The 12,910-nt window shown below is 44.2% G+C and overlaps 1 protein-coding gene across 1 annotated transcript in view; it reads left to right on the top strand.

The window, feature by feature from the left end:
- Positions 1-12,539, top strand: part of LOC144175509 (beta-hexosaminidase subunit beta-like) — a 36,608-nt gene extending 24,069 nt beyond the window's left edge. Inside the window, exons 9-12 of the mRNA XM_077704588.1 lie at positions 1,517-1,694; positions 4,713-4,803; positions 9,989-10,093; positions 12,287-12,539. Of these exons, the coding sequence (XP_077560714.1) occupies positions 1,517-1,694; positions 4,713-4,803; positions 9,989-10,093; positions 12,287-12,350 (438 nt within the window). The 3' untranslated portion in view covers positions 12,351-12,539. The remainder of the gene's footprint in view (positions 1-1,516; positions 1,695-4,712; positions 4,804-9,988; positions 10,094-12,286) is intronic.
- Positions 12,540-12,910: the final 371 nt, after the last annotated feature.

The following is a 12,910-nucleotide window of genomic DNA, read 5'->3' as shown; positions in this document are numbered from 1 at the left end:
CAACAATACAGCGCATGTAAAACAAGATAAATGAAACTTAATTTGACTGTCGCGGTGCATTCACAAATGTGTAATGTTAACTCAAAAAATGTATTCCTATTAATTTCCAAATCACCCTTTAGACCTCCTTGTGGCCTATAAAATTGTTGTTTGTATAGTATTAAGGCTAAGTGTTTATTACTGATAGTATAGCAGTATGGAAAAATTTTTATTGGGCCGCACCAATAGGCCGCATGTCGAACGCCTGGGGGGTCACTCCTCGACGTGCGTCTTCATCTTCCGAGTTAGCCAGTCGAGCCAGGTGGCGATGGAAAGAGATGGCGAGGGATACGAGCCGGATAGATGATCTGCCGGGATGTAAAATAGGCGATGAGGTAAATCAGCAAGGGTAGCGGGGGAGTTATGACAACATGGGTAGGTTTGATAGCGAGAGAGGAATATGCGGGAGTTTCAGGAAGAATTGCCCCTCTGCTATAGCCGCCTACGAAGTCTCATGGGTGGGTGAAGTGCACAAATCTGCATTTCCCCTACCTGCCTCTCGCACTCTTCCCCTGTTATTCCCCTTCGATCCATTCCTCCTCTCTGTCGCACTTTTGCGACCCTCACCTTGTACTCTTCCAATTACCTGTAATTGTACGTCCTCTCATTACCATTCACTCCTTCAGCCTCCTCCAGCCTCCTATGTCCACTGCACCCGCCTTGCTTCACAAATTACCGGCTTTCCTTCCCTTTACACCCTCGTATCTTCTGATTGTTAAGTCTGACTGCAAATAATCTGCTCCTCGTTTCCTGTATAGCTCTCTTCGGTTCCTTTATTTCAGTTTTTGTAGTGTCATTTTCGCCTTACCCATTACCCTTTTTTAATAAACCCCAGCATTCCTACTGTTGTAGTTTCCTTCTCCTACTCAGAACGCTCTTATTCTGTGCGGCAGCAAGCTCACTTTTCGGTTGCTGATTATCATGACCTGTCACCTTTTTACAGGAAGTTTTACGCCAGACCCAAAATACACGGTTGTTGTATTGTTGAATACTTCGGTATTCAGTACGCCGAGAACAATGCGCTACTCTAAAAAAGATACTACAATTGCTCGAAAAAGCAGAAATTTCTTGAAAGCTAAATAGGGCGCTAATCCTATTGTTTTAGGCGTTCCTTAGAATGTTTATGAGCGCTTCCTCTCATGAGGAGCAGAGCGCGATCTAGTTTATACTCGCGCTTTCGGTAATTACATAGTGAATGCCGGAGTGACCTACCACTCTTTTGTTAGTTCGATCGGAAGATATACTACACTCCTAAATACCAGGAACAGTACGACTAGCCACTTGCTGCCATGAGACAGGAAGCTGATGGATTTTGAAAAAAGGCTGCTGCTGTTCCTGATAGGGATGCTGGCGCGATGGGGTAACATACTCAGATGCTGACCAACGTCTATGAGTAGGAGTATCGATTTAAAAAGCGAAGTTGAGTGGCATGACCATGTCAGACACTTCCTTCTTTCGTGCTTGCTCGTGCTCGTAGCTTCCCCAGGACGCCATCGTGCAGCTCTGGCGGCCGGACAGGAAGCATACCGCGCTGCTGCGCACAATCACCGCCAGGGGTCACCGTGTGGTGGCCTCTGCATGCTGGGACCTACAGGCCTTCTACTACGTGGGAAACTGGGAAAAGCTATACCTCTGCGATCCAGAGGACTTCCCCGGTATGCTCTTCTTGCTTTCTAGGCACTAGGGATACCTGTATGGCTTCCCACAATCGTAATTCCACGCAAACAATTAACACTGTGTAGAATCAACCAAAGCACTTGAGCGATCTAGCGTCACGTAAAAGGGAGGGCCAGCAGACTTCGCTTTTCGTACTTGTTGCACGCGTCCTGCGAAATAGACTGGTTATTCGGAGAGGATGCCGGCACAGCCGGTATTGCTTCCCAAGACGTCATGCTGCGCATGATACGACCTACCCCACCATTTCATTAAAAGAGGCAAGTTAGCCTTAATAAGAATGGCTCTTATGTTTCGGCTGCTAGTAATGCCCGTCTTATCTCATGCATGTAAAAAGCACTATTCCCCGAAAATGTTTCTTCTGTTGAATACACTGAGCGGTAGAGTTTATCATAAATTTAGGAACGCGAATCACGCTTAACTTAACGGGGAAGACGCTATCCTGGAAGAGAAAAATAAAGTAGACATACTCAAAGCATGACAACTTGCCCCTATAACAGCAAAAATAATAGGTATACACCAATGAGAGAGTGGATACCGAGGGTTCCGAGAAGAATCCTAGCGGACATAAGCAAAACATAGATACAAGAGTGCTGCTTGTGATAGTGTTGAATGTGAAAAAAAAAGGAACAACAGGTCAATCGTATCAGTAAGGCTCTGCTGTGATCCCCATTCCTCAAGGGAACACAACAGTTGCAGCCTGGTTTTGGTGTAGTCAATGTAAAAAAACTGCAATAGATTGGTTCATTATTCACTAGTTGACAAGTACTGCGTGATACGCTGTGATCGGTATGACGACCATGGCCATAGCGACTGCTAGTAACGTTAATTTTATATCATTGCCGTTAATATTTCGTTATAGCACATGAAGTTGAAGATTTGGGCGTCAGTTATAGACATAGAACGTAGGTGTTAGCTGGGGGACGGTCGTGTGCGCATCGCCGATAAACATTTGTGCAACGCCTCCCCACTACACAGAGCGGCATGTTCATCAGGGCAATTTCCTCTGTTGGCGCACAATTCTTCTGGTTTTTACCTGGGCAGAACTAATATTTAGTACACAATGAACGAGCCGCGGTAGAAGTTTACTCAGTCCCGGCTATTAAAATGTTCAAAATATCTGCGCGGTTCACAAGCAATTGTTTACCGTATTTATAATGCCCCACATGCCCCACAGCTAACTTTTGTGGCCCCGAGAAGGAAGTGCCCTGACTAATAAACTATATAGCGGTTTCTTCTGCGCTTAAACGTTGTGCGAGTGAATAGAACGATTTTCTGTTGAGCACAACACTCCCTCATTCAAAAGTGTGACTTTCAAAGTAAAGTTGCTTTTCTTTGCTCTACTGTTTGCAAAGCGCGGTCACAGCGGACCGATTCAAATGGTGGCGACATAAACGAAAACAGTTGAACGCGGCGCCACGTTATATCGAAGAACACCGTTTAGTGTCGTCCGGCAGTTGACAGGCCTGTAGCTGCCTTTCGCGTCAATACTCGCGTCAAATATAATCGAAATTCTGTTTCCACTACAAAGCGAAGAACGTTTAGCTTTTTCTGACTTTACGAGTGCAGGCAGAGTTTCTGAATGAAAGCAATGCTGTGTGTGATTATAGTGAATGCCGCCCAAATACACCGGTAAAGTAGAATTTTTGAGCAATAATAGTACTGCTTATCCGGGATTCTTATTTGGCAAGATGCAAGCAAACTAATTTGTGACTATTCGTAATCATACAGTATTACATCGGAACGAGACAAGTAGGCGCGCGTACATAATTTGGGGCATGGGCTTTCATTCTTTAGCTAACGAACTCTCAGTAAATTCGGCATAGTCACTTTACATCACATGGTAATCCATAAAAAATGGTGGTGTTTACATGTTTGTAGTCTCTCATCGCGCATATATACAGGAATTTACAATCCGACATGTCACATTTGTTCGAAAACACGCGTGACGTGATGGGGCATTTAGTACAATACATGCAGCCATGCGTTGTCAGAAGAGGCGAGGTGACTTGTACTCGCTGGTGACTGTGATGCAAATATTGGTTGCGTCTCTTCACCTTGAGGAGCGCAAAGACATCCGATAATATAACGGTGAATATAGGGGAAAGGGTGTCTGTTTTAAGCTAGACAAAAACAAATAGACAAGAGGCAGTGTACAGCATTTCTGAAAGAGTTTAAAAACTTCGAATCTAGTTCTCAATGGGGCACATAGAGACGACAGAAAGAGGTATTCGTCCGTGAAATGCCATATCGATTCACAATTGCATTAATTTGAGCGTTAATAGCAGCAGTGCTTTTCGGATAGTATGACTGCCCAAGCTGACATGGCCGTCTGCTGTTGAGCGATCTAAATGAAGTTTAATCTCCAGATGGCAAATGTCCTATAAGATTTGTATTTAGAAGATGAGCAGCAATATGTTTACACAGAAACCCAATTAGCAACATTCAGCGACGGGAATCTGAATCATTTCTTCTTGTTTAAGACTTCGACGCTCGTTAACGACCTTAAGGCGGTCAAAACTAGGCCACAGCCATCCACTACTGCGCGCATCACCTCACAGGCGTAGCTCCGGATAATAAACCCCCAAACCATCAATCTTCCTTGTATCATTGCTCCACGTAGGTGTTAGACGTCACAGAAGGTGGTCACTTTTCTTTTTGCTGCCAATCAATATACGAAGGTATGTGAAGTCTAAACACGGCGATGTACAAAACATTTGAAGGTCATTTTGTAAACCACGTGGTGATGGTTACGGCTACGATTTGTTGCCGCCATAAACCGCAAGTTTCAACATGACAAAGCTGTAGAGCTTTTGTATTACTACTGTCTTGTCAAATCTTTTGAATGCAATCACAATGCAACAGTTTGAAACATCTACACAATTCTAACAACTTTCCCCTTTCCTGTGCAGGTGGGGTTTCCGCATAGAATGAATGTCTTGTTTTTTTTTTGCATCGTAAAAAATGGACGTAAATTAAAATTACCCTTTTTGCCACAGGTACAGACCACCAAAAAGCACTTGTGATTGGAGGTGAAGTATGCGTGTGGGGGCAACAGGTCGACCGCACTAACATCATGTCACAAACCTGGTGAGTTTTTGCCTCAGGCAAAAATGATTCTTGAACTTTTTTGGTGTAATTGCATAATCAGGTCCTAGTTGCAATTCAAAAGAAACCTATAATTCTTCTCATAGATGAGTCGCCAAAAAAAAAGCGCCCGTAGCAGCACCTCACAACCTCTCGCTACATACGCCATTAGCAGATTGGGGACGAGGATTTCCTAAACAGAGTTGAACTTGTAGGACATACGATCAGGAACATGACTGTCGCGTGTTCTTTGTGGGAACAGTGATGCGAGTGAGAGAATGAGGCCAAACTGAAGAAGCCGATGCCCCAAAAGTTCTTCGTTTATTAAGAAGCGTCTTTTATATACTTCAGCCACTGACGTCTTATCAGCCTGTGCGCCATGTTGCTGTGCAAGAATAGAGAGAAAAGGACATACTACGTCTTCCTTTTCTACGAAAGTATTGCCACATAAAATAATTGATTAAGTATGAACGTCAACAGCAACCAACAACCATATGAAGGTCCCAACTGCAGCTATATCGCTGCGGCGGTCTTTTCGCCCGACCGTGACGAGTCACATAGCCACCGTACAACCATTATGCAATCGAGGGGCCGGCTCTAAATTGAGTGTAGTAGGCTCTGGAGAGGCCTGGCATTTCCGTGATTGCCAAGCAGCGTTTGAAGTCACTGAAATATCAGACAAGACATAACGCCTACCGGTTCGCCGAATCTGCAATATCAATGCCCGCCAGTTTCTCTCTAGCTCAATCCCATCTTTTCCCCGCATTTGATAATACCGTCATCTCAGTGCTCAAAGTGAAATTGTTTCCGGCATTTTGCCGTCTTAAGTTCATACCAGTTTGGTGGTCGGAGTGGCGGGAAGGGAGTTGTATTATGCGCACAGTAATATTTAAAAATTTGCTTATGCTCAACTGCCACACCTTTGAATTCGAAGCTGCGGAGACTACTCGCCTTGTACGGTACAAGTGTCTTTAATTTTGCAGCCCATGGATTTCTTACAGCGGCAGGCAAATTTACGTTAAGAAGGCGCGGATTAAGCGGCCGCGCATATAATTGTGTCCCTAAGACAGATGTGTGCGTGATGATTTCGGTCAGTCACACGAAGAAAAGAAAGAGTCGGCCTACGTGCCGACGGGATGCATGTCTCCGCATTCTATAAAGTGAGTCAAAGCGCTGGAAAGATGAATGGCTTTGCACAGAAGCCTTCCCGTATATGATGTGTGGGCGTACTCGGACTGAATTGGGTTTCCTCGAACTGCGTCGCTGGTATCTGCGAGGAAGGTACATTTACAATGCATTTCGTCGCCATTTGCTCCAGTGTTGTATAAAAAATTCAGCAAGTTTGGGAAACATCGTGCGCTTTCGAGTCACACTCCTGACGCGATTGTCGACCATAGCTATTTGACACGCGAGAGATGGGCTACGGGGTATTGTCTACCGGTCCCCTCCTCTCCACCTTTCATTTACTCGCTGTTTCACTTTGAGTAAGGAAGTAGCGAACGCCGGAACAAGGCACATTACTTTGTGGAAATCGTTTTCTTGTGTAGTTCGCGATTCCTCGTGACAAAATTTCTGCGCTTCGAGCATGGCGGATTTGGCTTATAAAAATTTCCTGCAGGCTTTTGAAGCATATCGCGGTCGCATTGGAGGAATAAAAACTGCGTGTTCAGACCAAGAGAAAGAGCTAACTATTCAAAAGAAACGTTACTGCCTCAATGTTTCCGTTAGGTCAGTGATGACGAAGTTTCTCGTACTAGGAATGGCTTATTAGAGTGAACGCGCTCTCCAAATCAAACCGTCGCAGCATAAAACGCCCAGAAAGCTGTGAAACAGAATGATGCACACATGCTGCACAGCTAAATGAGAAGCCTCATGTAGTCAGGTTCAGTAATTGCCGCTTCCTCGCATTGGAAATACATCTATAAATTTGTTTTGATGGCCGGCTGGTATCACTGATTCAATTTTATGTCATGTATTTGACTTCGATAACCTAACAAATACATTTTTAGTAGATTACGCTGCGGCAATGAAGTGTTTCTGTGGCTGTGGGCTTTATTTGTATCTCAGAATACTTTTTTCTCTGTCTGAAAAGCATTCCTGAAATAATCCGATACGTTGAAACAAATATATCGTAGTATGAATTTTTTAGACTTTTAATACATGTAGCGCGGCATTTATCTTCCAGTATGCAGTTCTACCTTCTCCTGCCGACGAAATTTGCTATAAGTTTGGTTAAGAAAGTTGTGATGGAGAAGAGTTACAGCAGCTTCATCTAGACGTAGTCTTTGCATAGTTGCGCATGTGTTTATAGCAGAGAGGAACTTTGAGCGTTAACAAGGCCACCGAGAATTTACATGTAAATAAAGCTCTCACTAATGCTGTCGTCATCTTAGCGGCCAATCGTCGCATTTTTGTGTTGCGAAAAATATGATAAAGGAAGTGTTGCAGCCACGCTGTCATGAGCATTTGGTTTTGCGATAAGGTTTTTTGCAAATCCCCAGAAAAAGTGAACATAACCCTTGCCGTGTAAACCTTCGCCTTGAAGGATACAGTATAGATACCTGAAATTAGCAAGTAGGAAGGGTGTCATGCAAGTCTGCGCTTTGTCAATTCCAAGATAACTTATTTGGTCGACTCTTCACAAAAGTCTTTCTATGGCCTCCTATGACTGAAGGCTGCATCCGTCTGCATAAGCTCCAGGATATCTTCTACTATCAGTAAACAAGGTTTAAGAGTATTGGCACTCTTTTCTCTTATTGTTCCATGCCGCCGCCATGATTATTGGTCAATTCGCATCACGTGACATTTTTGTTCACAGCGAGAGCTCATGGAAGCCACGATGTTGTTCTTTTTGCGTTTTAGTCGGTCATTTCTAGTAGGCTTAGCTTTCCCTTCCTGCTCGGCGGCTACGCGCGCCTGACGTGGTTTTGAATACGCATCAAAGATAACGCATGTAAGAGCATTTTAGAATCAGAAGTGAGTCCAGAGATGCGGTTCTCTGCATCTTCGGTAGGGTTGTTAACAAACGACCGGGTCGAATTGAGCAGACAGGCAGTAGCAGCGGCAATCTCGCAACACTGATACACACCGAAATGGCAGCGGTTAACTTGTGTGCTTCAGTGGCGGTACTTTGATACCTTATCTAGTGAGACGATCTTGTGCGACACAACGAGGCCGAATCCTGCTGTGAGCTGTGCTGTCAAAGGGCATAGAAAGAATACTTCCAGATGGAGGTGCGTCAGGACGTCAGGTAATTCCTTTGATCTGCCTCGCCTTAGGCTTCCCAATGGTCCCAATGAGCTTACAGTGTCTCTTGATTTCTGGTTGGTAAGATCTCGTAGAGTTATGAACAGCAGCATGACCGTACTACTACGGGAGGCAGCGTTCGGTAGCTCCCGCCTCCACTTTCATTGTTAGTTTGGCGGAAAGACAATAGGCGTAATGTGAAGCCTTAACTGGAATGGCATTAAATTTTCCCTCTTGAAGAGTTGGACCATAATCTGGATCGGAATTATGAGACACAATGGCATTCCGCTTCAAGCTAATGGAAGTGGCTAGCGAAGTGATGATTGTTTGGCTGAGTAGGAATACACTGGTGCCTACTATCGTAAATATTACTGTTTCCAATTTTTGTGAGATTGAACCTTGATTTTTGTTGCTGTTACATTTTGTCGTATGCGGTTTTCATAGTATGGCGACATGTTTGTCGCCGTTTCTGCAGTAGGCTTCCATTATATCTTACTAAAAAAGAGGGTTACTGGAGGCATGAAGGCTGTGACTGCATAGGCGGGAATGGGTAGGTAGAAGGAAGCAGATGTCACAATTTAACATTCAGGTCGACTAAAATGGAGGTTGGGACTACACAACTGGATGGGGATTGGTAAAGAGAATTCAACTCGTCAACCCTTAGGTTGGCACAAAAGCAGCAGAATAGTTTTTAAGGATTTGTGGAACCATTCTTCCGCTGCACAGCATAAATTTTATATTGAACTCGACAAGGGAAAGTAGCGATGGGGCATGAGAAAAACAGCGAAAAAAAAGAGCAATTTAATGATCAAACCGAAGACTGTGGAGAGAGTGGAAGGGTAGTGGTAAAGTCTTTTACTGTAAAATGTGAACTCGGTTGGTTAGAGCAGTTGAGAGTATTTATTTATTTATTTACAATACCCCCAAAGGCCCTCAAAGAAGAGTATTACATGGGGGGGGGGGGCTTCGAAAAACAACCAGAGTACATGATGTACATTCAGGTACAGCATACATAAAGGAAAGAGATAAAGGGATAAACAGCAACCAGAAGTTTTTTTTGCTTTACCACGCAACAAAGCAATGCAGCGCATCGTTGCACGTGAAAGCGAAAGAACCAAAAAGTGATAAAAATAAAACAACAACGTACATAAAAACACGAAGAGCAAGCAACAACTTACAAAGCATCGAAAGTATCAAAAATACACAGCGAAAAAAGAAAACACAACAATTTTATCAGCACGTCACTGTAGTGCAAATTAATTATTTGAACGTGGTTACATCAGTTTTTATAGCTATGTGTGAGGGTAAATCGTTCCAATCAATGATAGTGCGGGGTATGAAGGATTGTGCGTGTGCGGATGACCGGTACAAAATGTGTTTCACTTTCTTAGTGGGATCGCGGCGAGGAAAGATTAGTGGAGAAGACTGCATGAGGGAGAGAAGAACGAAATTTGTCATGAGTCTTGCAGGTCATTTTCGTAGCTTCACAAAAGGAACTACTGGTCCGGTTTGAAGGGCCGAGTTGGGTGTAGACGCGGCTATGCAGAAAAAAGTGCAGAAACGAAGAGGGGGGATGCGGGTGGGTGAGGAAAATTCAGGTTGAAGCATATTTGCTTCAGAACACGTAAAAGCCTAATAGCATCGCAATGACAATGGCTATATATAGGTTATGCGGTGTTTTTTTCCTACCTGATCTTTGTCGCGCAAATGAAACCTCACACGTGCACCCATTCCAGTAAAAATACTCAGGATGTGGAAAAAAACCCGAGAAGTTTTGCTAAAAAAGATATGTAATAGGGAATCCACTTGGGCTCATTCAGGAAAACCAGGAAAGCTGCCACCGAATTTTTAAACATTTCTCTGCGGCTTCACGGCCGCACAACCAGTAGGATAAAATAAACTAATAATGCTCGTTAACGGGGTATTTATTGTTTTCCACCAGGCCTGCGGCATCTCTGGCGGCTGAGAGACTTTGGAGCCTGAAAGAGCACACCGACGTCGACACGGCAAGAATCAGATTGGACAAACATCGGTGCAGGATGCTGAAGTGAGCTGTTTATTCAGTTGATTCAGTATTTCTGGATTTAGATCGTATTGAGTCGGTACTCTTCCAATTTAGAAGATATGTAATTCTTTTGTGTTCATGTGGAGGGGCTTTTACTGGTTTTCGGAACTTTTTGGACTCTTTTATAGCTACCTGACTTGTTGTCCCTGGATGGCGTCAGTTAGGGTGTAAAGGGCTTGCCAAGCACCGGGCTTGCCAAGCACCGTGTGAAACTGTCGGGAAGAACAAACATCAGTAAATGACGGTGAGATACAGAAGACATAATATGTTGTTTAGATAAAAACGTGTTCCTTTGCACCCACATTCGGCACGACACGTCGACAGTGTTACCGATCCTGATAGGGTAATTTTCTCTATCTCATGGAAAGAAGGAGCAAAGCGTGCCTCTATGAGAGAGAGGGGAATATGTAGGGCTGAATTGCGCGTCTTTTTGTTTTGGAGGAGTAGGGCGTAGGGGTGAACGGGATTTACTGATCACCTGAAATTAAAACTTGCGTCGGGGGGTGAGGTGCAGTGTTGTTTGAGGTAAGCCTGTATCTCAAATAAAGTGAACTAATATTTGTAAATTAAAGTAACTAACGTGAAATAAGCTGAACTAATTCATTAATGGCCGGTATCTGGTTGGGAGAAAGTAAAATGAGGCCGGCTATATCGTACCGATGAAAACAATGTGGACGACTGGAGTAGAGGAACGGCTACTCATACACTTTACACCTACAACGCTTGGGAAAGACAGGTAACTTGATAGGGGTAATAAGCATAAAGATTGTGGAATACAAGAAATGGGTTTTGTTGATACTGGTAAGAAATCGGGAAAAAATGACTTTGTCCGGAAGCCGAACAGCAGGCGGATGGGGGGGATAATGACGATACGAGTGTTGCTTGCGTGCGTGAACGTGTAAAGATAATCATATGCTTGTTTGTGTGTGCATAACTGTGAAGGTGTTCCTTATATCTTACGTACCATGTTTTCATACAAAATGATCGGGGGGGGGGGGGGGGGCAATCACATTGAAGTTAAAGATTAGTTTGGCACGCCCTTCTGACGCATATCCCAGGTTGGCCCAGTCGGTAAAGACATTCGCTACTATCCACAACACCGCTTATTTTATTCCCTGAAACCCTGGGTGCTTTTCATGTAAAGTCGATAAACATCGTGCGCCTTGATCTTCCCGCACATTAAACCGTTTAAATTATTCCGTACTGTTCTACTGCGGGGGGACAAACCTTCGCGGAACTTTGCGTCACAAAAAAGACCGAGCGGAACATTTGTATGCAACGCGACGCGGAGAAACTTTGAAAGTACGTATGCCTCAAGAGAAACAGCCCTCATATTCAAATGTAATCAGAAACATCTTCCTCGTGTTAGTGACAAGTGGTGGCAATGCCACTGTTGGTCGAGGGGAAGTATGATAAAAAATGAGCTTTTCTCCCATAAAAGGCAGGGGTTTCAATTGCCGCCCTTTTTCGGCATGCTCACCTCTTCTCCTTTAAAAGGGCCATGCAGACAAAACAGAAGCTTGGTTCAATCGAAAAACTGCCTTGTTTTAACTATGGTGATGCAACGTTGAACGTAAACGTCCGTAAGATGAGGTATATGATTAGGAAAAAAGGGAATGGCCATGCTACTCTCTAGGTCGTTTCCAGCCCTAGAATACATCACCTAATATGTGCATCTTGGAAATTGGCTGAGGCCGGCAAAAGCCAATGCAAGCCAGGCAGGGCGCATAAGCTTAAAGTATAAACCGCGCACTTATAAGTATAAACCGCGCACTAACGGTCGCTTGAAAACCTGTGCTTGTTACGTCACCGGAGACGTCACGAGACGCACGATTTGGTGGGAGAACCAAAAATTTAACTTCAATTCCTTAAGTTCTCATTGAATAAGGCATCGTTTGCAGCCGCACAAGCGCTGTGGGGACTATAAAACACCAAAGCGTTCGCATAAATAAACTTGCATTTTGTTTCCATCACCCCTTGAAGGTATAGAGGCTGCGATGTGAAGGAATCCACTGTAATCGTCCTGTATGAGTTCTATACTGATCACGAGTCATTGCGACATCCCTAAATACTTATTTGGTACTTATGTGAAATTAGTTCTTATGGCGTAAAAAAGCAAATATGTGTTTGAAGTGTCATTTGCGCAGCACTGAAGCTGTATATTTTCCTTCGCAGGCGCGGCCTTGAAGTACGGCCTCTCACAGGACCAGGCTACTGCGAGTGCGACTTTGTGGCTTAATCCTCAAGACGGAACTCGCATTCTCCAACAATTTTTACCTTGACTCGTTACATCGCCTTCAATTAATATTTTTATAAGTTTATTTTTATATCCCTTGCTGCACCATCCTGTAGTGACGTTGAGCCTCCCCGTTGTAAAGGACAGGTTCTTGCGCCGTGGAGTGTGTACGTACCGCACGAATTCATTTCCCCCGCCATTTCACCCGCAATCCTCGCCAAAGCTTTCAATCATTTGACGGTGTGTAGTGATACATATTTAATAAATATTCTGTACTTGCGTATTGGCGATGATTCAGGGGTCTTCGCATGTCGTGTTGACTGTGAGTTCGTCGCCAAGAGGAACAGTGACATCGCGGATAAAGCATCAAAGAGCGTTTTTTTGATTGCTTGTGTCTCCGAGGATAGGCCCTGCAAACACACATTGGAGCAAAGCAGCCAGGTAGTGGCCACCTATTTGCTTGCTTCGTGGTAAATGTTGTCGAAGGCTGACAGCATTCGGCTACGCCTGCCAGGTCGCACTCTTAACTCTTTCCCTCTGATCCGTCATGATCTTCACCTCTC

The sequence above is a fragment of the Haemaphysalis longicornis genome, unplaced genomic scaffold (assembly GCF_048455015.1).
Source record: "Haemaphysalis longicornis isolate Haplotype H1 unplaced genomic scaffold, Haemaphysalis longicornis Haplotype H1 scaffold_3, whole genome shotgun sequence".
Lineage (NCBI taxonomy): Eukaryota > Metazoa > Arthropoda > Arachnida > Ixodida > Ixodidae > Haemaphysalis > Haemaphysalis longicornis.
This window is presented reverse-complemented; position numbering and strand designations above follow the sequence as displayed.